Here is a 27,365-nt window from a genome sequence, read left to right as displayed (position 1 = left end):
GTGTGTGAGATGAGCTAATCTCTGTGAATGCAGTAGCGGTAAAGATCATTACCTTGGAGCAGATTTCGTGGAGACTTGTGGCGATGGCTGCGGCAGGAGTATCACATCGAAACACGTGGCACTTCAACACCCGTGTGTTTTTGTCTCTGGCCACATAGGCAAAATCCCTGAAGCATGGTTGGAAGACACAAGAACGATCACGGGTGAATTTTTAACGCAGATGTGACAGAAAATCATTATCAGGATCAATTTTCCAAATGCACCTACACAGTGGGCCAACCAAACACATTTCTTCAACAAAAGGCCAAGAAGAAAAATCTCTTTAATAAAGGTTGTTCAGTGATTAATATCAATAAGCTGGCCTTGCTTAGTAAATGACATTTAATCACACTTTGATTAATCGTCTATAAACATTTATTTTGAGTTACTTTACATTCTCCAAGCACCCTCAACAGTTTTGAGTTATTATTTAATATTCTATTGAAAAGAACAATCACCTAAAACATATATTGTTATATAATAAGGAGAAGAATTGTGCGGGTTAAATGAAACGCAGCATTCATTGCTTCTTAAATAAAGTATTTTCTAAAGGGGTGTTCAAGTTATCACAAATATGTGTTGAGTTTATGTATGTTTTGATAAAAACTTTAACGCTTTTCTGCTGTTAGTTATATCTGGCACAAAAAAAAATATGAAGTGTGTGTGTCTTTGACTATTTATTCCTAAACTATATCTACAGGTATTACCACTATCCACTGAATCTCATCTCAACATTGCTCTGCACTGAGATTGCCTTCAGTGTTGCTTCCCCACACCGTCCCATTGGTTTCACCAAAAGCTGCGTGACATTGGTAGAAAAGATTTGTTTTTCAACGGGCACAAGTCAAACCAGCAACCTTGCTGCTCAACCAACAAATGCATTTTTCTTGCAAATGTGGCATCATTTAGGGACACAGCTTTTTAATAATATAATACTGTCAAAAATGATTGTTACAAAAAAATAAATCAACCAAACATACATTTAATTACTTCTTGTTTATTTAATCTTTAAGGGTAGTTATTAAGGAGGAAGCACATTTTCACGTTTTCTTATGAATTTATTTATATACAGCACCCTCCAGAGTTTTTGGCACCTCTGAAAAAAATGTGTAGACAAGTCATTGTATAAATAAGCAAATAAATATCAGATGGCTGGAGGATAATCTCGTACTGAAAAAATATATACTTTTCTATTATGTCACCTTGACTTTGTTTTACTTTACTTTTTAAAAATGGATTGGATTGTCTAGCAACTTTTTATTCAGTATTTTATCTTTCTGTTTCCCCGAGGTAGAGATATGATCTAACACCGATGCTCCTCGTCACTCTGCAAAATGGGGAAGAAAAGAGAACGTGCCATTCAAGGGCCATAGATATATTTTAAACTGATCAAGAAATGGTGTCAAGAAAATAATTAACTGGCTTCAAGCACCTTTATCAATGGTCAAGGTGATAATTTTAAAATAAAACTGAAAATGTTGCTAAAAGAAAGATGTTTTTTGTTTTCCAAGTGAGGGGGATGGCAGGAGATGTCAAAAAAAATCTCCATAGCTCACACTTGGGGAAGAGTCAAAGTCTTTATAACAAAGGGACTTTGAGCCACATCTCTACCAGGGGGGAAAAATAAGGATACTGCATATTATCGTTTCATTCAATTGTGCAACTTTTGTTGTAAGATATTTGCTATTTTCATTACACAATCCCTTAAAAGCTTGTTTTAGCCCTTTGAAGTAGTTTTTTTTTATTTCCTTGAATTTAAGCCTAAACCAACTAAAAATAAGGTTTTTTTAAAAACCAATTATAAAAGAATCCATGTCTCTTGATGTAGGCTTCTGGTTTACAAACCACTTGTTCATCAATTATTCTTCCGTGGATTTCTCGATAAACTCGTATCCCCGTGATTATACGTGTACTGTTCCCATCTACGTGCTGTCAGAACGCTGGCACATTTTACTTTTCTCACCAGCGGTTCCACGCTGCGCGGTGACATTTGGTTTGACAGTGAAAGTAGGCGACTTATTCGAAAACATCAAAAGAGTTTGTCCTTGGATCTGTCTTCTGTTTTGATACGAGGACCTCCCCAACTATTCCTCCTGCATGTGTTTGACTCATAAATGCTTTAGCAATAGTTTCACCCATTGACTTTAAAAAAACAAAAACAAGCTGCTGCACTTTGCATCATGGTGAGTTTACGTCTCTTCTAGACATTTCTTGGTTAAGGTTTGCTGCAATTGACACCGTTGTTCATGGGGAAATATTTTTTTTGTTTGTGTCGTCTCATGGGGGCTTTCGAAGAAGTCAAACTTGCTTGATTTAAGACAAGCATGATTTTTAGTCTGTTTTTCTAAACCAAAAATCACAGTTTCCATCATTCTGACAATCCAAGCCCACATGCATGCGTGTACAAAGGTGTGTATGAATGAGCCAAAGGAGACTGCATGCCAGGAGCATCGCAGCAGTGCCACATGGCTTAGGAAATAATAATAATAAAAAAAAGTGATGAGATGAGACTTCAGGGAAGAAACTCCTCTGAGAAAGAAACTTTATGCTGAGAGTGGGTGGCAGATGAAAAACAGCAACACCTGGGAGGTAGGACACACACACACACACACACGCAGACAGGCAGAAGATGAAAGATACACACATTTCTTTCTCATTAACAGGTGAGACAAGCTGCAAAACAAAACAAAGAAACAAAAAAGACAAGTAGGTGGATGTGCTGCCAGCTTCGGACGGAAATGACAATGAGTAATTAAGCAGGAGGGCGTGAGGACATGAAAGGAGGCCAACTGGATGGCTGTGGGTCTCCAGATGCACACAAACATCTCCGCTCGCGCGCCAATGAAACCACGGACACAAACAGAAATATGGCATCTACAGCTGGCATTTATCACAGCGGGCTCTTTGTGTTTATGAGTCCATTACCCAGCCTGTCTCCGCTGCTTAATTGTGTGCTCACACACTTTGGGTCGATAATGCTCTCCGCCTGTGGCCTGGGAGGAAAGCGATAGGACGCGTCCCTCCTTCAGGGACGTTTGAGGGGTGCGTTGTCGAAAGCAGTATGAACAGCCTTGCCTCTGATGCCACAAATGATTCTTTTATGACTCCTGCGCCCTTTCTGAGGGATCGCAAAGCAACGAAACAGCATGCAACTCTTAATAGGCGGCAGCCTTCAGTCGGTGTGACTTGCAGGTGATTTACCGCCTACGGTAGCTGCTGCAGTCCACATAACTTGGGGCAAAAGTAAAGACACTGATTTAACTCCCAAAGTGACAAGCAATGGTTCCACAGCTGGGCGGCAGCACTCATATAAAGAATGTAAGAGGAGATACGTAGATCACGTCTTTAGTAAGCCAATGAAAGATGTTACCTTTCTCTGTGTCCCAGGAAGCGTGGGGAAGAGGCGGAGATTTGGGGCAAGGAAAGAGAAGGTAAAGGGTTAGAGAAACATTAATGCAACATCCTGAGTCAGAAATCATCCTGTCAGTATCACTCAGCTCTACATACTTTTTATTTCAGTGGATCGGTATTATTACACAGAACACCTTTCCTGTGCGATGTGCCGTCACACCACACCGCTACACAAATGCGCACAAGATCGGCTTGTTTCAACTTGGCTTCATCTCTTTCATCCACTCTGCTTTCAGTCTCTAATCGTCCCTCTGCTTTCATCCTCCCCCTGCGTCTCTCAATCCTCTGCACACTTTTTTTTTTCTTTTCAGAGCAGGAGAAGCTCCAGACAGAAAGGAGATCCAACACGAGATGATTGATATTAATGGCATAATGCGCCACAGTGCACCACGTCTTCTAGTCTGTGATAGTCTATTATCGGAAACACAGCAAAAGGTGCGGCAGAAACCTTTTCCAGGAACCATGTAGGTTTTCTGGGGATTTTCTTTTTCAGAAAACAGCACCGGCAAGGAGAAACTACATTTTGGAAGGGATCTTGAAATATAATTGGAGCTTTGAGATTGGAGGGCTGATCAGTTTTAGATGGTGGAACAATCCAAGCATTTTGTTTCAGACACACCCCCGGTTTCAACTCCTATATTGTTCAAATTATTTGTTAATTTTAAATCATATCACAAAAGTTAATGGGTGTTTGTTGTGCGCAAATACATCATGTAAACCAAATATTAGTGTATCAGATCACATCAAATACATTGAAGGCTGCACAGATCATATCAATGTATCAGATGCATTGATATGATCTGTGCAGCTTTATTGGAAAAAAAAAAAAAAAAAAAAAAAAAAAAGCCATATTTGGGGATTTATACCAGGACGTTCATGATAGTTTACATCTATGTTCAGAGAAACCAACTTTTCCTCACAACTCCACAGGATTAGGGATTATTTACATATTTATCTGTAAATGAAGTAGACGCAAAAATATGTAGATGTTTACAAGGTTTCTCAGACACCAAAGTGAATTTCTTTCAGCTTCAGATCGTAGCTGCTTTGAAATAATCACAAATTGCGCTTAGTGAATTTGTAATCCTCGTTCTGATGCGTTCTCCTTCCCGCTCAGTTCAAAGGTGAGTAAACACAGAAGTAAATGCTGGCATATATAATTCATAGGCAGTTCTGGTTACACAGTTCCACATGGTGTGGAGTGACGATACAGAAGTTATAAAGTCTAACTGCTGTGACATAATCATTGGGTTGTTTTATGGCCGGAAATTATCGTTGCGACCAGAACTAATTTTCTGACTCACACGCTTTGGAGTTAAGATTTGGGAAGTTAATTTGAAATCTGTTCTGGATACACACTGTCACAGTTTTAAGGGACTTTAATCAACTTTTTCCTCATGACTGCCATTAAAACAACCCGAGGTGAACGCTGCATTCATTTCATTTCACATTCTGGACTCTGCTGTTGAGATTTACATCAATCTGCATTCCCTAGTAATTGACACTAGAGCAGCAACTCACCTGAAGTAATTTACTGCACCATAAGCAGATGTAATTGATGTAAACACCGTAGATTTGCAGTGCTAAACAGAAAGCCCATGTTGCGTAGAGAAAGCAGGCCTAATTCTGACACATTCCTGCCTTTGATGATCCACTAAGCAGAAACAGCAGGCACATTCTTTATAGCAAGAATCCAATCTTTAGAGTGTCAAAAGTGCTGCTTCAACAGGGAGTCCCCTGCATCCGCTGTATCCACACACACGAGAAAAACCTATGGAGGCTACATCGGCATTTACAGCTCAAAACGTCCACACAAGTTTCTCTCTGTGATTAAAGTTTGAATCAGGGACTGTGACACTCCGTTCGGTTTTACGTTCTGAGTCCATGTCTTATTCACTCCCTGGTACTTTTGGTTAAATCAAATACAACTCTGAATACTTTAAATCCTATTTCCCCATTTCCCTTAAGACATCCACATTTCTCCCTCTCCAATACGTTTGAAATTTCTTGTTCCTGAGAAAAAGAACCAGATCAAATTCAGAGCAGCTCTCTGCCTTTCAAACAACCAGAACTCAACCTTATTTGACTTTTGCAGCAAGACTGAGGCAACGTTAAACGCACCTCAACATAAATCTTTTTGTATGATTTTGCCAACACTCGGCTAGAAGTGCACTCACTTACCCTGGTCAGGCTTATTTTTACGTCCAAGTTACTAAGCCATCATTCTGTGGCCTCAGGCCTGTGATCGCTCATTGAAAATGCCACTACAGTCAGCCAGAGTAATCCAGCACAGTGAGGTGATGATGAAGAGCAGCAGCAGGAAACAGTACTGACATTTACAAGGTAACTGTGTGGAAATTCAAAGCCCAGGAAGGTAAAATTGTACATGATGTCAAAAGTATCCTCAAAGGTGAAAAAAAACAAACAACTAATCTGATATATTAGATTTGAATAATTTTCTAGAACCTGGTAAAGATCATGGAAACATTAAGACAGATTGAGGAACCCACAGGAGTACACACTGCAACACTCTCTTTAAACTTGACATTTCAATCTACAGTCTATTTGGGGTCTAATTTTAAAATCACAGTTGATTTCATTATACCTTTTAAAGTTTTCTATTGTGTTTTTAACTATGCATGATATATATTTATTACAAGTTATCTTAAGTTAATGAATATTCCTGAAGTTTGTGTATTTCCCCTCTGGGAATGAATGAAGGGATTGTCAGACTATCTGTCTGTCTGTCTAATAGTGAATAATTTTGCCCATAATAAAAATCCCTCAAGCAATGATTTGTATGCTCCTCACTGTTTCCCCCAAGTATGCAGTCTTTGGGAACACTTAAAGGAATCATGAAGCTTGGTCTGCTTTCCTCCCTTAATTGCTTGTTTGTGCTGTCTGCATAATTATTCCCCAGAACATTTCAATAAGCAAGAGGAAAAAAAGCGGAATCCCAGTTTCACACCAATAACACAAAAGTGGTAAACGTGTAACATGATGTAATTACCTTTAAAACATTAAAGCAAAGAAATATTAAATTACTGCTGCTGCTGAAATACTATAATATGTTGAATAAACTGTTGCTGAATTTAATAGAGGTTTTTAGTTAAACATCCTTATTGAGCAGAATTTCATCCCAGTTTGGAGTTTTGTAAACTGGGAGTCTAAAAATTGTGTTTTATTTTCTGCTATGGACCCATGCACATTTTACATGAAATAAACTAATTAACTAATGGTAACTAAATTTAGTATTTACTATAGTTAACTAATAATTGCAAGCTGTTTTTTTTAGAAACACTCCTCTACATAAATTTCCCATTTTAATTTCAAGATATCTGGAAATAGAACTGTAGTTGTAGTTATATGAAATGTGAATGGCTCAAAATCTCCAATTTCAATTGGAAAAGTTATGCTCACCATAGATAAAATAATGATTGTGGAAAGGAAAAATATCCTGTTTTAGTTGGAAGAATTAATTCATGGGCATATATATTGTATGGCAAATAAAATAAAATAAAATAAAATAAAATAAAATAAAATAAAATAAAAGGCTTAGAGCAATGCTATAGCGGGAGGGAACTCTCCTCATTCCAGAACTTTCTCTGGCATTTTATGAAAGTTACTTTAAATTATTAGAACAATATGTTGAAAAGTAGATGTGGTTCTGAAAACATGACCTTCTGACTAAGGCCCAGTGCATGCCAGGAGCATATGTGAACATTTAGGAGGAACTCTACTGACAGCAGAATCAAGAAAAATACCTGCTATTTTGTAAGTAAGGTATGTAATATAAAGCTAAAAAGTTTCTCCCCATGGCCCTGTAATGATAAGTGGATATAGGCAATGGATTGATGGCTGATTTGTTTCTTTAATAAACGTAAAAGGAAGAGTCTTGTGGTATATAATATAGGTGGCAAATGGGAAAAACTTTAGGAATACTGAAAAAAAAAGTTAAAATGAGTAAATAACATTCAATATATACATATGACAAATGCCAAAACTTTTGTGATTCTCCTGAGGACTTGATTGATTGTGATTTGCTTTAAATATTCTTGGATATGATGAAGCTTCCTATAAAGCCATGTCCATCTTTTCAATGATCACTCCGAGGAATTGCACATCCTTATATCTATGAGTTACCGATCTATCCGTACCCAAAAGGAAGAGAATTTAATTTGGCACTGTGTGGGTTTTAGAAACACAGTTCAGCCACACCTCAGCCTCAGAATGAATGACACACAGACATCATAGATGTCAAAGGAGATTTCGGTTGGGAAAGTCTAGGGAGCCGAAACATAAAATCTCAAGACAGGAGAGCGATAAAGGCAGGAGGCCAGAGAGCTAAAATGAAAAGGTGGGAGTGGAGGAGAGAGAAATGAAAACGAGATGCGAGACCCTCTGAGGCCTGGATGGTGTAGAAGAAGGTGGAGAGAGAAAAACACGAGGCCTGAGATGAAAGGTATGAAAGCACCAAAGCAGGGGGATGAGTTAAAGCAACACTCTCTACACGCATGTGTCTTTTTTTTTTTTTCCTCTCTGTGCTCCACATGTTTCCAGAGCTCAATAAAGGTTGACTTGACTCACTACTACCAATCTCTCTTTGATCCTGAAGGCTGTGGGGCAGGCTCGCCCAGAGAGGACGTGCACGAGTCGATGATTAAATGAGGTCACGGCTGCAGATACGCGGGTTGAACCGGGCTTGTGAAAGTCGCACAGGGCTGTCAGCGCATACAGCTCTGACATCAGTCACCCACCATGATAGCACTGACAGCACTGTGTGTAGTAAAACTGAACAGCGAAAGGAGAAGCTCGCCACTGCTTACTGAAACACTGAGTCGTCAACGCTTCAGTCGTTTCAGTTGGCGTAGATTCAGACAGATTTATTTGGTTTTGAACATTCGCACTGATTCAATCAGCAGAAATAGGATTCTCAAGGTATGATGCACTTAAGAGAAAATAATAATGCATATTTACAATTTCACAGCATAAACACAGACATTTTGAGTAGCATGTTTCAAACTGTTATTCTGATACATAAACTGAAACAAAATGTTGTATGAGGAATATTTCTCTGAGCGTTCTCAACTAAATTAATGTATCGGTAATAAGAGTAATAGGTGGTGCTGTTTTTGACTACCCACCATAACTGTTTATATTTTGTATCTGAAAATATTTCCAAAGAACCAGATGCTTTCTTCTTTGTGAGGATTTAGCTTGTTTTCAGACAGCTGACCAGCAGTGCTCAGCAATACTTGAAACCACCATGTTATCCTGTGTGCCATCCGGTGAAGAGAAAAAAGAAAAAGAAAAAACCCTGATCACTTTGGCACTTGCTTTGCTATTAAAATGACTTTTAAAATGTAGAAATGGCTTGGGAAAATTAGTAAACATATATGTTAGAATTAAATCAATTTTATTGATTAATCAAATTTTCTGTTTTTGAAGATTTGACTTTCAGAAAATCTGCATTTTTTCCCCCCGCTGATGCAGTTTATTTGGTTTCCATGGTTCAAAATGATGTCAGCCCATCCAGTAACCACCATCTTGTTTGTCAAGCATATTTTTTAGTTGCCGTTTTGTTGCCAGCAGGAAAGGCTGTGATAAAAGTATTTTTTTAAATAAATATTTTCTTTAATTTGTAATTTCTTTTAAAGGAAAAAAGTAAAAAACAAAAAAACAAAAAAACAAAAAACTGATTAATTAGAAATTGGACTTCATATAAAAAATAAATATAAGAATTTATATTCAAGACATGTTGCCCAGCCCTAATGGTCAGTATTTAATATTGTAAGGTTGATGCTTGAATGTAAATTAACATTTGATGTGGTTTAGAGTTAAGATGAACTCTTATGACGTTAAACTTTTGAGCAGCGTCAGCAGCAGTAGGTTTTCTGAGGTTTTTACACTTGCTTTACCCCGGTTAATGGCGGTTTTACTGTTTTCCAAATTAACTTGTTAATGATTCCAAGTCATAGCCTTCAGGACTTCTTTGGTTTAGCCAGAGTAGACGTTATGCGTCCATGCAGCATGTGAGAATGTTAATTTCAGTCATTAGAGACTTAACTTCGACGAGAGGTGAAAGACTTGGAGAAATAACTCTCTGCTTCACTCCAGGAAAATTTTAAACCATCTCTGCCTCTAAATCATATTACCTGGTCTTTCATGTCAGCCCAAAATGTGCTCAATAATTTGGATGAACTATTTTTACAGGCAGCAGAAAAGATTTTTGTGTCACTATTTGTAAAACTTTTTCAGAGGCATGGCTTTAAATATCTGGTGCTGAAATAATGTGGTAAAAACCAAATCATAGTGAAAACAACACAAATTGATTTTTGTTGTTTTCACTGCAACAGCACTGGGATGCTTTGGTTTTTACTGGGGGGGAATAGTTACATGTAATTATTCCCTTTATTCCCCACCTGCTCCGACATCTTCCGTCTGCTCTGCAGCTTCCAGAATCACTCAGAAGAGACTGATGTCTCTTCCAAACCATCTGTCACTTACACACACGCACACACTCGCACACACACGCACACACACAGTATATCTTTCTATCTTCACAAGGACTTTGCATCGACTTCCACTCATTTTTCATTCATTTCTATATCCTCACTATGATCCTTACCCTAAACCTAACAATTATCAGTACATACCTAACCCTAAACCTAACCTAAACTCTAATAACTCCTTAGTCCTAACACATAAGCCAAAAACAGCACTACTTTTTATGGTGCCCGGGCTTTGGGCCCCATAAGGAGCTGTCGGTCCCCACAGCGCAGCATGTGTTAGGAAAATGATCCTTACAAATGCAGCAAATACAAGGCCGCACACACAAATGCATCACACAGACTTCAATTATCAAGCTACTTGTCAGCTTGTCTGGGTAGCTTTGGTTATTATGCTAATGCACATACATATGCTAACTGTGCTGCCAAATGCTGATCTGCAATGTCTGAGCAGGAAGCTCTGTGGTACTCTAGTCAGCGAAAAAGTAGACAGAAAAAGCAACAAGAACCAGGTGAGTGTGTGTTATTGATTGAAGCTAAAGTGGTTATTACTGAGAGTATTAAGATTTTGTTGGCCTACATCCAAACATGGATCCAATCCACATCCAATACTGGAATGTGATGAACTTGCCACACTGAAACATTGGGTGTTTTCCATAAATAATCTAGGACAGAGGAAATTCCCTCTCATCATGCGGGACATTCACAACTCCATACTAATAATTTGATAGTATTCTCGATGTACGAGTGCAACACATTTACATAGTTGAGTTTTATTATCTGAATGTTTCACAAATCGTTAAACGACACACTGTTGAATCAAAATTAAATATAAATAATGTTTGTGGTCAAACTGAAACACAAGATTTAGAGTGTATTTTAAATGCAGGGACATTATCAGCCCTCTTTTCTCAATATTTAGTCCAACCAGTTGCCTTCAGGAGTCCCCTAACTAGTCTGCTGACTATTTAGGGGACTTTTATAAATCCAGGTGTTGTATAAGAGCACTAGTGAACAAACAGCATTATAAAGACCAGTGATGCAACTTTACCTCTCACCCAAACTGAACATTTTTACCGACAGACAAAACATAACTTGTCGGAGATAACCATAATTTTTCGTAAAAGTAAAAAGTATGGTTTACAACATCTTAATGTGGGTGTATTTTTCTCCACCATGGAAAGTGGCTGGGTTAATCCTATAAGAAAATCAATTTAAGGTCAGAAAAATCAGACTAGAGCAAAGGTTCACCTCCCAACATTACAACAACCCTAAAGACACAACCAGAGCCACAACAGATCATGGATTCACAGCAGTGTTAAAAAATTCCAGTCTTCTGGGGCTGGTGTACCATAAAATGTTTAGATGTGTCTCTGCTGAAAACACCCCAAAGAAATTATTAGGTAATTAGCAAGACTCTGTAGAATCTGATGACATGCTGAGGAGCTAATTGAGCTATTTTATTCTGCTGTATAGGACCGGTGATGCATATAAAAGTTGCAAGGCAGTCCCCCTCCAGGGCCATAGTTTGAAACTCTTGGTTTAGAGCCAAAGACATTACATTTTGAGAAAAATCCAGCTAAAATCCAGACACAAATCAAATAGAGACTCTCTGGCTACACTTCAACATCTGGCTGAGAAGGAGGTAATTTAAAAAGAAAATGTTCAAGGTCTAGATATGCAAAGCTGACAGCGAAATGTCTTTTGAAGACTTATAATTGCAACTGAAGTACAATTGAGTAAATCATAAAAATCCAAATAAAATACATTGAATTTTGTTTGTAACATTAGTGCTGTTGTAGAGCAAATTCAAAGGCTACAAATACATTTGAAAAAGCAAAACGAGTTCAAACAACATTATACGTACTGGACTATAACCTACTTCCTAAAATGCAAACTACCCCTTTAATGGTAAAACGTCGTAGTGACAAGGGGTTAAAGCTGAATCTTTCAGTTAATAAGCAACATTCAACAGCCTACTGTCCATAATGTGATAGCTGAGACCGACAAACCCCTCTGTGACCTGCTGAATTAGTCACAACCCACAACCATTAGCTCTAATGTATATTGTCTGTGCGTAATTACCTCTCTACGCCATAAACGTGTTTACAGCACCAAGATGAGCGGCAAATTGAGCACCTGGGGGCCAGAGGAGGCCCCCGCTGTTACCCTGTGACACACATTTTCTTTCTCTCTGCTCTCACTCCAGGCGAGCAGACCGACACAATCACACAAATTCGCAGATATTGCCAAGAGCTGAGAGGAACCAGTGCAAAAATGAAATGGACGCTTAAAAGTAAAACGGCTGTTTATGGCATTTTAAACGGCACGCTGCTCTGGCTGTGTGATCTAAGCAAATAGCTGCTGTTGTTTACAACAGCAGCCACTTTGACTCAGCGTGACAGATCCTCAATAACTCTGCATCATTTGATTTACAAATCTGGTGGGGGAAAGACAAAAAAAAAATAGTGTTTTATCGAAGGTGGGGGGAAGAAAAAAAAAAAAAACATACACGGATACACACACATACACACACGCAGTTTATATCGATGCAGCTTTGTGACCCAATTCCAGGGATTCAATGTGGCACTAAGGCAACCAAGAAGGGAGGGGCAGCATGCAGAGGAAGCAGCCATGTGTCAACAATCATTGCGTTTTATTACATATTTAATAGCAGGGATGGTTGGGTGGGAAAGGAGTTTTAAAGTGAGAGATGTCAGGGGGGTGAGGGGTAAGGGGTGCGCTGTGTAGGTGGGAGAAGGAGAAAGACGATGTCCTGCAGTTTTCTCTGCTCTTGATCATTTATACATCACACCACTCTGGAATATGTGATTTACGTTGTTAAGAAACTCGAATATTCTCTATTCACACAAAGATTCTGTGAGATGTCATTTCAGATGGACGCCCCCATTCATGTTTCCTACTGATGTGTGTGTCTGTGTGACAGCAGCAGAGAATGGAAGCATGCAGAAATCTGGAGTCAAGTTCTTCCAAGCTTGGCTTACAGAGTGGTTTAGATCGCATGGTTTGCATGTAACCTAATTAGCTGCGTGTGCCATAAATCGTGTTCCCTGCACATGTGAGATGCAGGCGTGTTCGTGCTCTTTCTGGTCCCCAGGTACGCTGAATCCCTCGCAGTGTTGTTCACAGGCAGAATGCCTGGAAAATTTCTAAATGTTTTCTCTCATTGAGAGAAGTATCAAGCAAGAGCATTTTTCAGTCAGCAGAGAGTTTTGCAGACTTTGCAGAGCATTTTGGGATATTGTTTTAAATGTTAATATCTCAACCAAATGAATTCCACTGGCCCAGATTTTCAGTGAGTAGAAATATGTCTGCATTTGCTTATCTTCCTTTAAAATTTACATAACAGGATGACCAGGATGGTTAGCAGACAGCTGACTGAAAGTTTTCTCATAGAATATATCAGATATTTAATTTGCTAAAGCTGCCATGAGATGAAACTTATTCAATGGCAAATGTGCTTCTGAGTAGTTAAAAGTTATGTGTAATTTTTAAAAATACACTCTGCCTAAACACAGCAGTGTCTGTTTCGAAACATAGTGGTGGCAGGATCATGATGTTGGGATTTTCTTTCCTTTACAGGAACAGAGAAGCTGGACAGAGTTGCTCCGGGAGATGGAAAGTGGTTTTGCTTGTGCAGACCGAAACCGACTGAGAGACTGTGACAAGTCTTGGAAATTGCTCTTTGCACAGATCCATCTTTCAAGTCTGACCGAGTTCAAAGGAAGAAATGCATTTCCACAAAATGTTTGATAGGAGGAGGACGATTATAAATGCAAGCAACACATTTTGGATCTTTACTTATGTACAAATTGCAATCTGTGTCATTTTCTTTCTAGTTCATAATTAGGCACTACCTAACGTTGCTCTGTCGAACACAATTGAGGGGAATATAATAACGCTGCTTATAATATAAAGAAAAAGTTGTAGAGGTTTTAACCTCTACAACTTTTTCTTTGCAAAGGTTGCAATAAAATATTTTTTTAGCTAGCTTTCCAAAAATGTGCATTATATTTGTAACAATGAAAGTAAGTTTTAGAATTAGCCTGCACTAAGAGTCCTACTCCGTTTATTTTATATTCTATTTGAAAATAAAGCAGAAACACATACAATAAACGTTTAAAATAAATGTTGATTTATACGGCACAAACTGGGCCAAGTTGCTTCATAATTTTTACTTAATGAGGAGGAACAAGCAAACAACAGTAACACCCCTGACACTTCATTCTCCACCAGAAAACACAACGTACCCCCAACATATCACTGATTTGTAAAACAGAAACACACACCATTCAGGCCCCCACTTTGAAATGCAATATAAAACACTACTTCTCACCGTCAAGCCAGTGACGCATTTTGTGTGTTGTAAGCCAGTGTCCAGTGAATTATCAGACAAAAATCAGGGCAGTGCATGGCAGACAAGGTTAACTGACCTTCATTGGTGATGTTCGTCTCAGCAACAAAAGAACCAACTCCCTAAATTTCACACCAAAAAGATGCCACTGAGCAGCTGCACAGGTCACAGACCTATTGAACTGTACAAAAAACTTTCCTAACTTAAGTTATTCATGTGATAAAATATTCATTCACAGGGAGTTCTGCTTCATTTGAATTTTAAACAGGGAAAGCGATTTCACAAAAACATCATTGTTGATATTTGTGCTCAGTGTCTTCTTTTCGGTTTTAAGTTGTTGGAAAAGCAAACATTCCTGAAATGTTTACCACAAAAGACAGGGAGATGAGAATTTGACTGGCTGTTATCAGGTCAGTGAGATGTCTAAAAAGTTCAATCTTAGGAAGCATAACATGTGTAAGAAGCTTCTAGAAAAGAAACTCTGGAGCCAGACATGGACAGTAAATAACAGAAAGAAATAGCAGTAAAGTTTCTTCCTCTTTGTGTTTTGCAAAGCGTGCCAGATTAAGAAATGTTGAAAAGCTTTCAAACAGTTAAGCGAAATGTACGCTAACTCTATAGACAGATGTTTACAGGGAGTGATATTCACCATGCTAATCATGTCAATCTCGCTTAATGATAGTGTAAAAATGCTTCAAGGCAGTTTAAAATCTCGACTCTGTTCTTGATATTTTTGTTGTTCCTTTTTTGACATAACAGAAAAATTCTGTATAACATCATAGAGTTGTGCAACTCTGACTCCTTTCCCCCTCTAAAGTTAATAATTAACAATTGTTCACAGCAGAAAAGCTGTCTACAGCTCCCTTATAGTCACAATATGTGAATAATTTAAAAATATAACAAATAGCATTCAATTTAGGAGTTTTTTTCCTCTCACATAAAAAAGTTGGGAACCGCTGTTATTTCGAATGCATCTTGTGATTTAAAAAAGGAAAAACAAAAGCCACTTATGATCTGTCTTGTAAATGACTGATGGATGGATTTTCCACATATCAGATTTTCATTGATGCAAAAGTTTACAGTGTAAATATCATTTTTAAGAAAATTCTTGACTGGATACCAAGCAAAAAGTATATATATAATCTATGCATCTTTAGGTGTATTTGAGTTTTTTGGGTGAATTATTCAACTGTTGAAATGCACTGTCATTTTGTTACTGCTAAAAATGCAATGGACTTGCATGTTTTTTAGTAATCTGTAAAATAAATCAAATTTATATCCTAAATGGATCGGTTTCTACTAGCTCCCCAGAAAATGCAGTACTAGAGTACTACGTAACTAAATGTTTGAAAGGATGCAACAGGGACACAGTGACTGTCTACTGTTCCACCTGCATTCAGACACCAATGATCTGCAAACAGTTTCACAAATTTCTATGTGCCACAGCCAGAGAGGATTTTATCAGGAAGAGATTTATTGGCGGACGGGGATAGGGAGGGAATCTGTAGGGAGAGCAGGAGGGGTAATCTTTCAGGAAGACAAGTATTACAGCAGGTGTGCCCCTAACAATGCTAATGTAAGGAAGTGAGCAGGAAGGCTGCAGAGACGGGAAAACTGCATGACAACAAAGGAGTTTCGTAAGCATTTGAAATTCAGAAAGGATGTGATGACATCTGACTCTGAGCGAGGGATAAGAGAGGCAGGGGACACAACCTGTACCGACCTGGTGACCGCTGATGAACATTTTCTATCTCGATAAAAGCAGCTAGGAAGCTGGAGTGATGAATTGTGGGTAAATGAAAGGAGCTGATGGGAAGGAGCGACTCAGATCAAAGCAGGAGCGGGGAGCAATGGCCATCAATCACTCTGACATCTATCAAATAGGTCTAGGTGTTGAGGCTCTGACCCTGGGGGACCATCAGAAGGACATGTTGCATGTTAATTAGGGCTAGAAAGGCCTTGAGATCAGCAAATAAAAGCTTGTGGAGCATTTGCCAGCAGCCAGACCCCCTCGCAAAAACTCACTCCATAGACATAAATGTGAGGAGATTGCAAGAAATGTGTTGAGATCTTAAAAATTCATAATACTGGAGGCGTGTTTGCCTCCTCTCCTCTCTTCTTTTTTCCTCTATATGCCACAGCTGTCCACCGAAGGTCAGCAGCTGTGGGGAATAAGTGAGAGCTGAAGGGAATAGGCAAGAGTCCCATTGCTGCCCACTAATGAATATGAATGAAACGTGCAAGTAATGTGTATTTGTAGAAGTGTAGTATTATGTGTTTGCTCACATGATTCATTAGTGGGCAGGGGCAACGCTTAAAAGGCAAGACAGGCCAACATCAAGTCAACGCAAACAAAGAATTAATACATTTTTAACATCTTTATAGGAGTTAAATGTAAATGGTATCAGGTGCAGTTGTGTGTTGTAAATTCCTCCAGACCAGCTATTTGTTCTTTGCATTATTTTCCTATAAAGTGCGGTTCTGTTAAAGCTGCAGTAGGTAACTTTTACAAAAATATATTTTTAACAAATTTGCTAAAACCATCAGTATATCCCACTGATATACTGATGGTATATCAGTATATCAGTGGTATACTGATATACTGATATACATTATACATACTGATATACATTTTCACAAATTATCACAGATAATTTGTGAAAAAAAAAAAAAAAAAAAAAAAAAAAAAAAAAAAGCTCTTCTGGCTGCTCCCAGTGGTCCTACTGCTATTTGCAGAAATACACCGCTCCCGGTCAGAAACAACCAATCAGAGCCAGGAGGAATGTTTTTGCACTGTCAACCAAGTTGAATGCGCGTCCAGCAAAGAATTTGCCAGAATGAGCATCTCCTAAGATTATACTTGTATACAATTCTTTTTTTTTTTTTTTTTTCAACAAAATGGTATGATTTTATTTATTTTAGTTTCCATCCCATGACGTTACGAGTTAATCGTCATAAAAGGTTTAGGGCAGTGTTGAGTTTACATATAGGGTTTAAACCAGAGAAGACCAAGCACTTTGAACCAGAATGCTATGATGAACATTTTTAGCAGTAAATATAACGTTTACCATATTTTTTTAGTTCTTGAAGATGAAGTTAACAACTCCTCTGAAAGTCTTAAAACAACTAAAAAACCCTCATATCAATTTCAGCAAACACTATTTCAAGAACCTCTCAGCTGCCATCTTTGTGTCGGGTGGTTACTCCAATCTCAAAGACATCATGGAAATGCTATTTTATGAATCTTTAAGCTGTTGTCAGATGTACAATGGGCAGGTAATTGCAAAGAAACTGTTTATTAATGAAGCAGGACCAGGTAGTGTGCCACAAATATTCCCAAATGCAGACACGGAACATGTTCAGTGTTCCTTATTAGAGACACAGTTCGATGTGTAAGTAAGAATAAAATAATTTATAGTGGTGTTGGTAAATGCTTTGTCAGCATGACTCCGTTATCTGTGTAAATAATCATCAGCCTCTTTGTAAATAAACCCCCAACAGAAATACGATGATGGTTAGAAGTTTGTTAAAATGTGTTCACATGATGGTTTTCAGGTAGGACTTGTTCTAAGGTGGTAGAAGTTCACTCTGGTCTTGGACCTACACAGGCGAGCTGTAAGCAACAACCTCTAGGAGCGCTAAGACTAGATAATCTGGATACATGCTAAGTGAATACAACATGAAATTGATCTACTACAGAAACATTGCAGACAGCTCAGACATTTTCAGAGACTCGCTTTCGAAAATGCAGAAGCTTTCCTATAAATTAAAAAAACGCGGTGGAGGTCCCCTGTCCAACAGCACAGCAACACCGTGCATGCAGGAAAATGCACACTTTCACACAAATTTCACACATCCTCACTGAAACTCTATCAGGCAGCAAAATGAGATGCAAATGCCAAAAATAGTAGCACTCCCCAACACACTAAAAAAAATAAGCCAAGTCTAATATCAAACAGCTCCAAAGAGCCATGACAAACACTTTGAAAAGCCCCCGCAGCAAATCCAGCCTATTTAATCTTGTCTTTTCCAATCCTGCCTCTGCTTACTTGGTCTCTCTCCCATATTTCTGACTCCCTGGGTATCTTGGTCTTGCCTCAGCGGCTGCAAAGCTGCAGCTGAGAGCCAGAAATCACTGTACCTGATGGCTGAATGAACTAAGAGAATGAGTGGGATAGAGAAGACAACAGCAGGAGCATCTAAGGAGCAAATTAGTAAAAAATAAACAAATAAAAAGATGTCAAGCACTTCTGAAAACCGTGACATCCATGAGGAAGAGCGGATGGAATCATCAGAGAGGAAAGAAGGAGCGATGGATAAGGAGAATTGAAGGATGACTGAACTACATGGAGTACTCACACTGGAGGACATCCTCGCCCAGATAGCGACAACTACTTTCCTGTCCTCGTTAGCTCCACCAGCGTTGTGACACTGCTTCAGCCCCCTTGTCGTATCTCCCCCAGGGTAAATCTCTTCCTTATGCTTCTTCTCTTTTTCTTTCCTCCTTTTCCTCCCTTTTTTTTGGTCCTTTGGGGTTCCTTTCCTTCGTTCTCCTCCCCTCCCCCTGCTACTTCTCCTCCCCTTCCCTCAGATACACCTTTCCTCCCCCCTTTCCCTGCTCCTTGATCCACGACTCTTGCGGTCCGGAGAGTCTCCTGCAAAGTCCTGGTGTGTCCAGGTCAGTGCAACCAGGGAATAATCCCTCTCTCTCTCTCCCTTCTTCTTCTTCTTCTTCCCCCCCCCCTCTCTCTGCAATGCACACTTTCTGTTCTGTTTGCCTTGAGTATCTGTTCTTCTTCTATCCTTGCTGTCTCTCCCTCTCTAGCTTAACTGAAACTAGGAGGAAAGAAGAGAGAATGCGCCTCCCTTGCTAAAGTGCAACAGCGGGAGAAACAAAGAGAGGCAGATGGGAGAAGAGGCACCGCTTCACAGCCAATGGCAAAAGAGGGGATGCTGACAAGAGCGCTGGAGACAAAGAGTGGAAATAGCACAAGAGCATTACAGACAGAATGATGGGATTGTGAAGTGGGGTAAAACACATAGACATACCACACACACACACCTACACACACACACAAACACACACACACTGAGTGCTCCAAATATAGACCTATAACTTCATCAGTTCAAACTCCCTTGCAGCTACACACACATACATGTGTGCATATGCAAACACGTGCAAATGCAACCAGGCGTGCACCAGTGAGACTTGCTGAGTGCTACAAATATAGCTTCATGACTTCATCGAGGTGCAAACCCCTCCTCCTCCTCATCCCCCTGGCACTGCCCCGCCCTGGTCTAGAGGCGGTGGGACTCATTCATATTGAATCGAGATGCAGGAGAAATGGAGGGAACACACTCAGGACCACACTGGGAATATTCTTCAGATGGATGGATACAGGAGAAGACAAGATGACAAGAGAGATGAAGGGTAGAGCAAAAAGGGAAGACCGTGCTTTGTTCTTGATTTAAAGCACTTTTTTTTTTTTTTTGGTTTCTACAATATCTGTTGATTACATTTGCATATTTTCAGCCTAAATTTCTTTGTTTGGATTTCGTGGAAATCCAAAAAAGGATTTATTTTTGGTTTGGTCTGCCACAAATCTTCAAATGAGTCTTGATCTGTCCAAACATGTGCAAGAAATATCAGCACACAACATAAAATGTTGAATTCAGTTTTAAGTGTTGAGGCCCAAAATTAGCAGCTTGATAAAATCCTAAATTAATTTTTTATTAATGTATCTATTGTAGTTTTTTTATCTAAATGCACAGACAAAGCAATCAGTATTCCTTAATAAATCTCCTTGATGTCAGAAATCTGAATCATTTACTTGAGCCTGTCGCTACACAACTTAGCTAAACCTATGTTCAAACCACATTATATGACATTTTTAGGCTTTATGCCAATCTGTGTGTGGCTGAAAAATAACAATGTACATGACCTGCAACATACCGTTCCTACACTGATCCATGGTGGAGGCAGAATCATGCTGTGGGGTCGCGTTGCTTACTGGGGTCAGAAAATGACGACAGATTAATGGGAAGATGGATGGTGTAAAATACTAAGTAATCCTAAAAGTGCTTTTCTAGTCATGCCTACTATTTAAAGTGCTTTTGCTTGAGTCTCATACACCCAGATGCATTCACACATCCATACAATAACATGCAGACCTGTGTGCAACTTGCAGATCTGCGCCCGACCCAAGAGTTTTAAATACAATTCAGGAGAAGAAGCTGGAATGAAACCCACAACTTTCAGATTTCAAGACAACTATTCTTCCCACTGATCCACTGCCTCTCCTGTTTCTGTCTCTAAATGTACAAAGCAGAGACATGCCTTGCAGGTGGAGGCTCAAATGATAGCTATGTATTGACACAAGGGTCAGAAAACAAAGACTTTTCAAATTTTTACTTGTAAAAACAGTGTGAAACCCATGCATCATTTCTGCTCCAGGTCACATTGTTTATTCTCTATTTCATACAATCCTGGTGAATCCAGTAAGGTTTTGGGGTTTGAGGTGAAGAAATGTGGAAAAATAACTTTTTGGACCATAAATACTTTTGTCAGGTACTGTCAGCTTCTCAGGAAGAACAAAACTTGATGGCAATGCCCTCTAGTGGCAGGTCTAAGCAAGTGAAACCTTTACTCAGGCACCGGACACAAAACATCCCATCATCTTTCTAACATGATGATGGGATCATCATCATGTTAGTACATCATGTGTACTGCAACACAAGCACACAAAAAACATTTCCAAAGCTTTTCACAAAAACAAACAAACAAAGAAAACCAAGCATATTACATTTATCAATTACTACTAAAGTCTCCATTTTGGAATTGGACATTTATCAAAATCAACAGATGTATTTTTTTAAGAGTATGTACCGTATGTTTCTAGATGACCAACAATTTGTCGGTAGGGGATGAAGATGATGAAGAAGGCTTGAAACACATTCAGCGTCTCTTTCCATGAGAATAGCATAACACTGGAACGTACATCCAAGTACATTAACTCAGCGGGGAAATATGTTAAGGAAAAATAGGTTTTCACAAAATCACCTGTGGCACAATTGTTATCATCCACAATAACCCATTTAAAAACAAATACAACTGTAGCATTTTAGACAGAAGGGTCTAAAATGCCAACATTTTTTTAACATGTACATGATTTTTAACATGTACATGATAATTTAGAAGCACTCTGTCTAAAATAGCATCACAGACGGACAATGACTCTGACTCCATCCATGGAGCTATTGGTCAACTGGAGAGCTTTATGTAGGGAATTTCCCTTTATAATATAGTATGTATAGCATTCTCCCTTCTGTTTTAATATTTTTATTTATGTATAACTACATGCTTCGATTCGTTGTGATTTTGCTGCTGATGCATCTAAACCTCTGGTTACTTCTATTCTATTCTATTCTATTCTATTCTATTCTATTCTATTCTATTCTAAAATCCTGTAGTGCATTTTAAGTCTCGAGCAAAGCAAAGGGACTGCGGGTTTTAAATTCCTGGCGGGAAGGGGAGGATAAAAAGAGCATTATTGTAATATTATTAGAGCTGACAGGGATTGCAGTGAGGAAGCACGGCATAGGAGGGAGCTGTGTTGGATTGACCCTCTCCTCCTCCTTCTCCTCCTCCGGCTGCTACACGCTTTATCCATTACCGCTGAGAGAGAGAGTTTCTGAAAGTTACTAAGTCCTCTGAGATGTTAGAGGTTGGGGGGACTTTTCTGTCTTTCTTCTTCCCTCTTTATCTCCCTCACACATGAGCAGCCGAGGCTGCAACAGTGCTCAAAAGGCAGAATAAGAAAATGGAGAGTAGAGGGAGAAGGATAAATGAAAGATGGGGAGCACAGCAGTGCTTTAAAGATAAAGAGAAAATGAACAAAACAGATTGAAATGAGTGTACGGGTTTCACACAGATGACGTTTTAACTCGATCTTCACCTGATTTCTTCAAGGCCAGACACTGCAACGTCGACAGATTCTCTCTTATCTAAGACCATTGAGTGGGCGATCTTTAAAGTGGCTTTACTTTCAGCTAAAAGATTTTCAATGGAGTTCTATACGAGGACAAGGGTGGTTTCCATCTGCTCTGATGAGAACAACATGCAGTGCTGGGAAAAACTGTTGTTTCTTTACAGATTGCCTCTGTTTTGCTGTTCCATCACATTTACATCTTTCAGATCAATAAGTAGATTTTAACATCTATGGCCTGAGTAACTTCATAGGGTTTTCAAATGCTAATTTCATGTATTAAACAGAAAAAAAAAAAGTCAACAAAGCCTCCTCGATTGTATAAACAGTTATTGGACTGTTTAAGGTTACAAAACATAATCTCAATTAGATTTAAGTCCAGACTTTGCTCCATGTCACCCAGAACCTTCTTTTTTTTTAGACACTTGGGAAGGTAAGCTACTGCTCCTTGTAGACAATGGATCTCACTGTGGTGTGTTGAATTCTCAAATCTTTAGAAATTAGATGAGTCACCTCAATAAGAGGCGAGTCATCCATCATTAAATTTGGTTTGATCAAACATCCCTGTAGCCTCTTATATGTTGTCAGGCTGCTTTTGTTTAAGTACTTGATTGTGCAGGTCTGGTGGTAATCAGGTTTAGGTGTGTCCGTTGATGTTAAATAAAGAATGTGATTATTTACAGTTCATTCATCATTTAACAAGGGAAGCAGTTGGGTTTTCACACTGACCTGGTTGATTTGGACACACGTCTTCCATGAATAAAATCCTCATTTTGTGTTAATTTTAGCAAACATTTGTCGGATACAAAAACAGTAAAAACATGATAGATTTGCAAAATCTGTTTGTTTGTTTATTTGTGAAATACTTTTCATAGTACTGCATGCAGAAATATCCTAGAAACAAGACCCTCCATCTCCCATTTGCAGCGATGCTAGCCTCAGCACATTGTCAACTCAATACTAAAAAGTTAGAACCATGGGACATTTGTAAATGACTGAGAGTCCCACGGGGCTCGTACAGGGGAGCCGAAGGCTTGGCGAATAAGAATAATTATGGGTGTTTTAAAATGCAGTTTGTGCAAATAAGGGTTGAATAATAATGAGGTGATTTCTGTTCTCCTGTGATCTTTTTAAAACCCCTGATTCAGTTTCCATCAGCAGAAATATCACACACACACTCAAACATATTAAATTTAAAGAATGCACTTTCAGCTTTGTTTGTTCGGAGATTCTCGTGTGTTTGTGTCTGTTCCCATTCGCACCTCCTTGATATTTAAAGCATAGCAGGTATCTTGGAATTTATTAAGAGCTGCAGAATTAATGGACCAACATAACCACAAAGCTATCTGGGTTACCAGCAAAAGCTATACTGTAGAGTTTAGCTTTATTTTTCTTATGGATTTTGTTCCAGTATCGACAATTATTATTTTTTTGTTCATAAATAACCTTGTCTGAATGAGGGCATGAAAGCAGAAACATGATTTTAGCTTGTAAATGGGAAAATGTTCCACAGAGGTTGCTCAATATATGCAAAAAAGTATTTCTGATCATAAAGTATGCACTAATTTATTTATTTGCAACATATAGACTTTGTTATTAAACTGCAAGGCAACTGCTTGTTGTTCCAGCTGCAGTCTGACAAATCGCACTGAAAATCTGCCATTTTACCAACTGACTGTGGCACAGTATCTTTTCTAAGCGAGCAAAACTGCTGAATCCAATGTCCAGGGAGGATAATTATGGTTAAATCGTTTATTCGTACCATTTTTCTATAAAATTCATGGTGTCACACCATACCGAGCACAAATACGCAAACAGAATCCTGAAAACGATTCCAATTAAATAAAAACCTGTTATGTCATCCTACCTGTCGTGATCTCGCCCGACGCCCCAGACACGGATGCTGCTGATTGGTTGAGAGTGGAGCAAACTGCGATCATCTGGGTCAATCAGAGTTAACATTCGATCTTGAAGCACCAACAGCATGCTTTTACCCTGGAATAATGCACACAGGGACACTTTCAACCTGCAGCCCAAAGCTGATTACGGTTTCTCATTGATTGAAAAGTCTGCAGCAGTGTTTACTCTCTCCACGTTTTCTGTCTTCACATCAGAATAGAACCAAGGCGAGGTGTTGCGGTGGCTCACTCCATTAGCTTGCAGCAAGAAGATTCTAGTTTTAAACCTTCAACTTGTAGAGGTTTCATGTTCTTGCCATTGCCTTCCTATTCGTTGCCATCATCACCTGTAACTCTCTTCTTTAAACGTTCACTTCCGCTGTAGACTTTATCAAAAACACTTGTTTCGCACAGTTATTGGCAATCACACTGACCTCTCCCCAGACTCCAGCTGAGTCTCTTATATCCCTTCTGCAGTAGGACAGTTGTCTGATGCAGTGGTGGACAGCCACGCTGCTCCTCCCCTCACAGAGGTCCTGTTCTGCCATCTCCACCCAGCCCAGAGAACGCACCGGAAATGACTGAAAGAGAAACACAACAACTTTTGTTCAGCTGATCTGGGCTTGTCGAGTGTAATGTTTTTTTTTTTTTTTTTTTTTAATCAATCTCTGGATGAGCAACTTACAGATGTATCTAGAGAAGGATATTCACATTTGAATAGGTGGCAGTAATGTTATTAAACAAACAAAAAAAAAAAAAATAAAGATACCCAATTCACATAAACTCAGATCTGATCCAAGCTGGATCAGATCAGATTCAGTACATGCCCACAATCTGATGTAGACAAACCACCCTCTGTCTTTTTGAACTCTTTCTCTCCATCTATCTCATCAAAAAGATGAGAATTAAGTAATAAAATTAAGGTTAGTAAAAATAATAAGACAAATATAAAATCGGTAAAGATACAAAAAACTAATAGCATGAATCAGTCTTAATAGTCTTATATGCATTATTGCTTTTTGCTGGTTTAGTTAAACTTCTTCCACAAGGGGGCGCTAAAAATCTTAACAACTGTTTTCTCAAAACTGACCACCAAGTGACGCTGCAACAAAAATAGAGAGAAAGAAAGGAACCAACACTGATCTGGGTTACGTAATTTCAAACACACCCCTGTGAGTGAGTTTCTCTCATTAAGCAATAAGAAATGTATATTTTATCAAAAATAAACATTTAAACTGTATCATAGTTATTTGAATTTGAAATCTCGTGTTGATTGCTAATAATAGTGTCTTTATAGTTTCACTTAATTCACTGTTTTTCAGGCATTGCACTGCTGCAACTTACAGTGGAAACCCAATGCTTTACAGTTTTAAACCAAACAGTTTTATAACCTTTAATAATCAAGCTTGTAATTCATGTTGATTTATTAACACCTGATATCCACAAGAAAGCAACTAATAAATAACAAGGTTAATGTCAACTGCTTGTGTTATGTTCAAGACCTATTTTTTTTTTTTAATTATCTGATGTCAGTGACATTATTAGGACAAACCTGGTATTTTTGAAGTATTATCAAATGTGCTAGAAGTTATTCAGGTCATGTGCTGCAACAAATCGCCATAAGCTGTATAATAAGGTTGTAATCCGCATTCATTTTTTAAATAAAAACCAACACTGTTTTTCATCATGTCAGACTTCAGACTGTTTTTTAAGGTCACATCATTTCTTATTCAAATAAGCCACATCCCAGAGACAGTGCCAAACTACTAGGTTTTGCACATTAGCATTTTTCTGTTCACATTATGCTCATCTTTGTGCCTGGTTACCAGCTTTCTCTGTTATCTTTTTTTCCAGTTATATTGACTCAGATTCCAAGTAATTTATCCAACAGTTTATAGCAAAGTGCTGATCCACCCCAGATGTTTGCTTTCAAAATATTTTTGGGGTGCTTCTTCAATACAAAGCTTGTTAATGACCAAACTCTTAAATTGGGCGGCAAACCTTCAAGCTGGAATGTTTATGTTAACAATAAGCAATTATCCCACCAGGTTTGATGCCTTTTTGAAACATATTCCTGGCATAATCCATCATAATAAGCCTATATATTTCAGAAGATTGCTGGTTGGTATAATGCGAGCTTACCATTGCCTCTGGATCGGAGAATGTGCTGTTAAGGTCCACTGTCTCAAGCTGAGCTGGAGGGCTGCAGAAAGTTATGAGACATGAGGGATGTTCATGAGAAGTTTACCAAAGAAAACTGGTGAAAGCTGTGTGTAGCACACACACACAAATAAATAAATAATTTAAAAAAAATTCAACATGTTGGTTGTGTGCATATAATGCCTTCAGATGTATTAAAACTAAAATATAAATCATTTTATGTCTTACATTGAGCTTTCCAGTCACTGTGCTCACTGAAAACTTTAGCATAGTTTAATGTGGGTTTTTGTGCAGCTTTATTTGAGACGGGTCAAGACAATTTTTTTTAATTACTGGTTTGATTTTTGATATGAGCAAATTTCTTTAAGCAAAGAATCTTTTCTTATCCCTTAGTCACAGGCTTAAGCTATGTTTCCTTTTCTTTCTCATTCAGTAGTTTTTGTTTTGAAACTTCTTTGAAGTTGCAGTAAGTGTCTTGCGAGATTGCAAAAAAGAACACAAAATTACCACTGAAAAACTGTGCTCAATTAAAGGTTGCACTTTTTTCAGTGTAAGATTGTGCTATTACAAGGAAAGATTAATTTAGCTCAAGACACTTAAATGTCCAGGAGTGCCAACATTTCTGGAGTGTGCCGGTTATCTGTCCATGACTTACTTGAGTTTAAGAGAGGCGTAGCGGAGTGTAGCTCCTTCAAATGCTTTAAGACTGGGATCTGGGTAAACTGGATAGTCCTTCAAGTCCTGAAGACGAAGGAGAAAAAACAGGAATTGTTGGAGGAAAAGATTGAGTTCTGACAGGTTTTTAAAAAAATGGTTTTGGTTTCCTTTACTTTGTGACAGCTGGCAAACATTTATTTTATTTTATTTTATTTTATTTTAATTCAGCTTGAGACACATTTTCTCTGTTAGTTGGATATGTTAAAAGCCATGTTCATATATCCAGCAAAAAAAAAAAAAAAAAAGAAAAAAATTATATTGAAAATTTGGC

General features: G+C 38.5%; 1 protein-coding gene across 5 annotated transcripts in view; it reads right to left on the bottom strand.

Annotated features, from left to right (window-relative positions):
* apbb2a (amyloid beta (A4) precursor protein-binding, family B, member 2a) overlaps window positions 1-27,365 on the bottom strand; it is a 42,515-nt gene that overhangs the window by 7,780 nt on the left and 7,370 nt on the right. For 4 of the 5 annotated variants that reach the window (XM_016669568.1, XM_007548230.2, XM_007548227.2 and 1 more), the window contains 6 exons: window positions 27,033-27,118; window positions 26,360-26,420; window positions 24,652-24,798; window positions 24,187-24,314; window positions 3,410-3,415; window positions 53-167 (listed from right to left, as the gene is read on the bottom strand). In XM_016669568.1, coding sequence (XP_016525054.1) covers window positions 53-167; window positions 3,410-3,415; window positions 24,187-24,314; window positions 24,652-24,798; window positions 26,360-26,420; window positions 27,033-27,118 — 543 coding nt within the window. The remainder of the gene's footprint in view (window positions 1-52; window positions 168-3,409; window positions 3,416-24,186; window positions 24,315-24,651; window positions 24,799-26,359; window positions 26,421-27,032; window positions 27,119-27,365) is intronic. The other variant, XM_016669569.1, reaches the window with a different exon arrangement.

This window comes from Poecilia formosa, unplaced genomic scaffold (assembly GCF_000485575.1).
Source record: "Poecilia formosa unplaced genomic scaffold, Poecilia_formosa-5.1.2 Scaffold26, whole genome shotgun sequence".
In the NCBI taxonomy this organism is placed as follows: Eukaryota; Metazoa; Chordata; class Actinopteri; order Cyprinodontiformes; family Poeciliidae; genus Poecilia; species Poecilia formosa.
The sequence above is the reverse complement of the archived record's forward strand: the minus strand, read 5'-3'. Positions and strand labels throughout refer to the sequence as shown.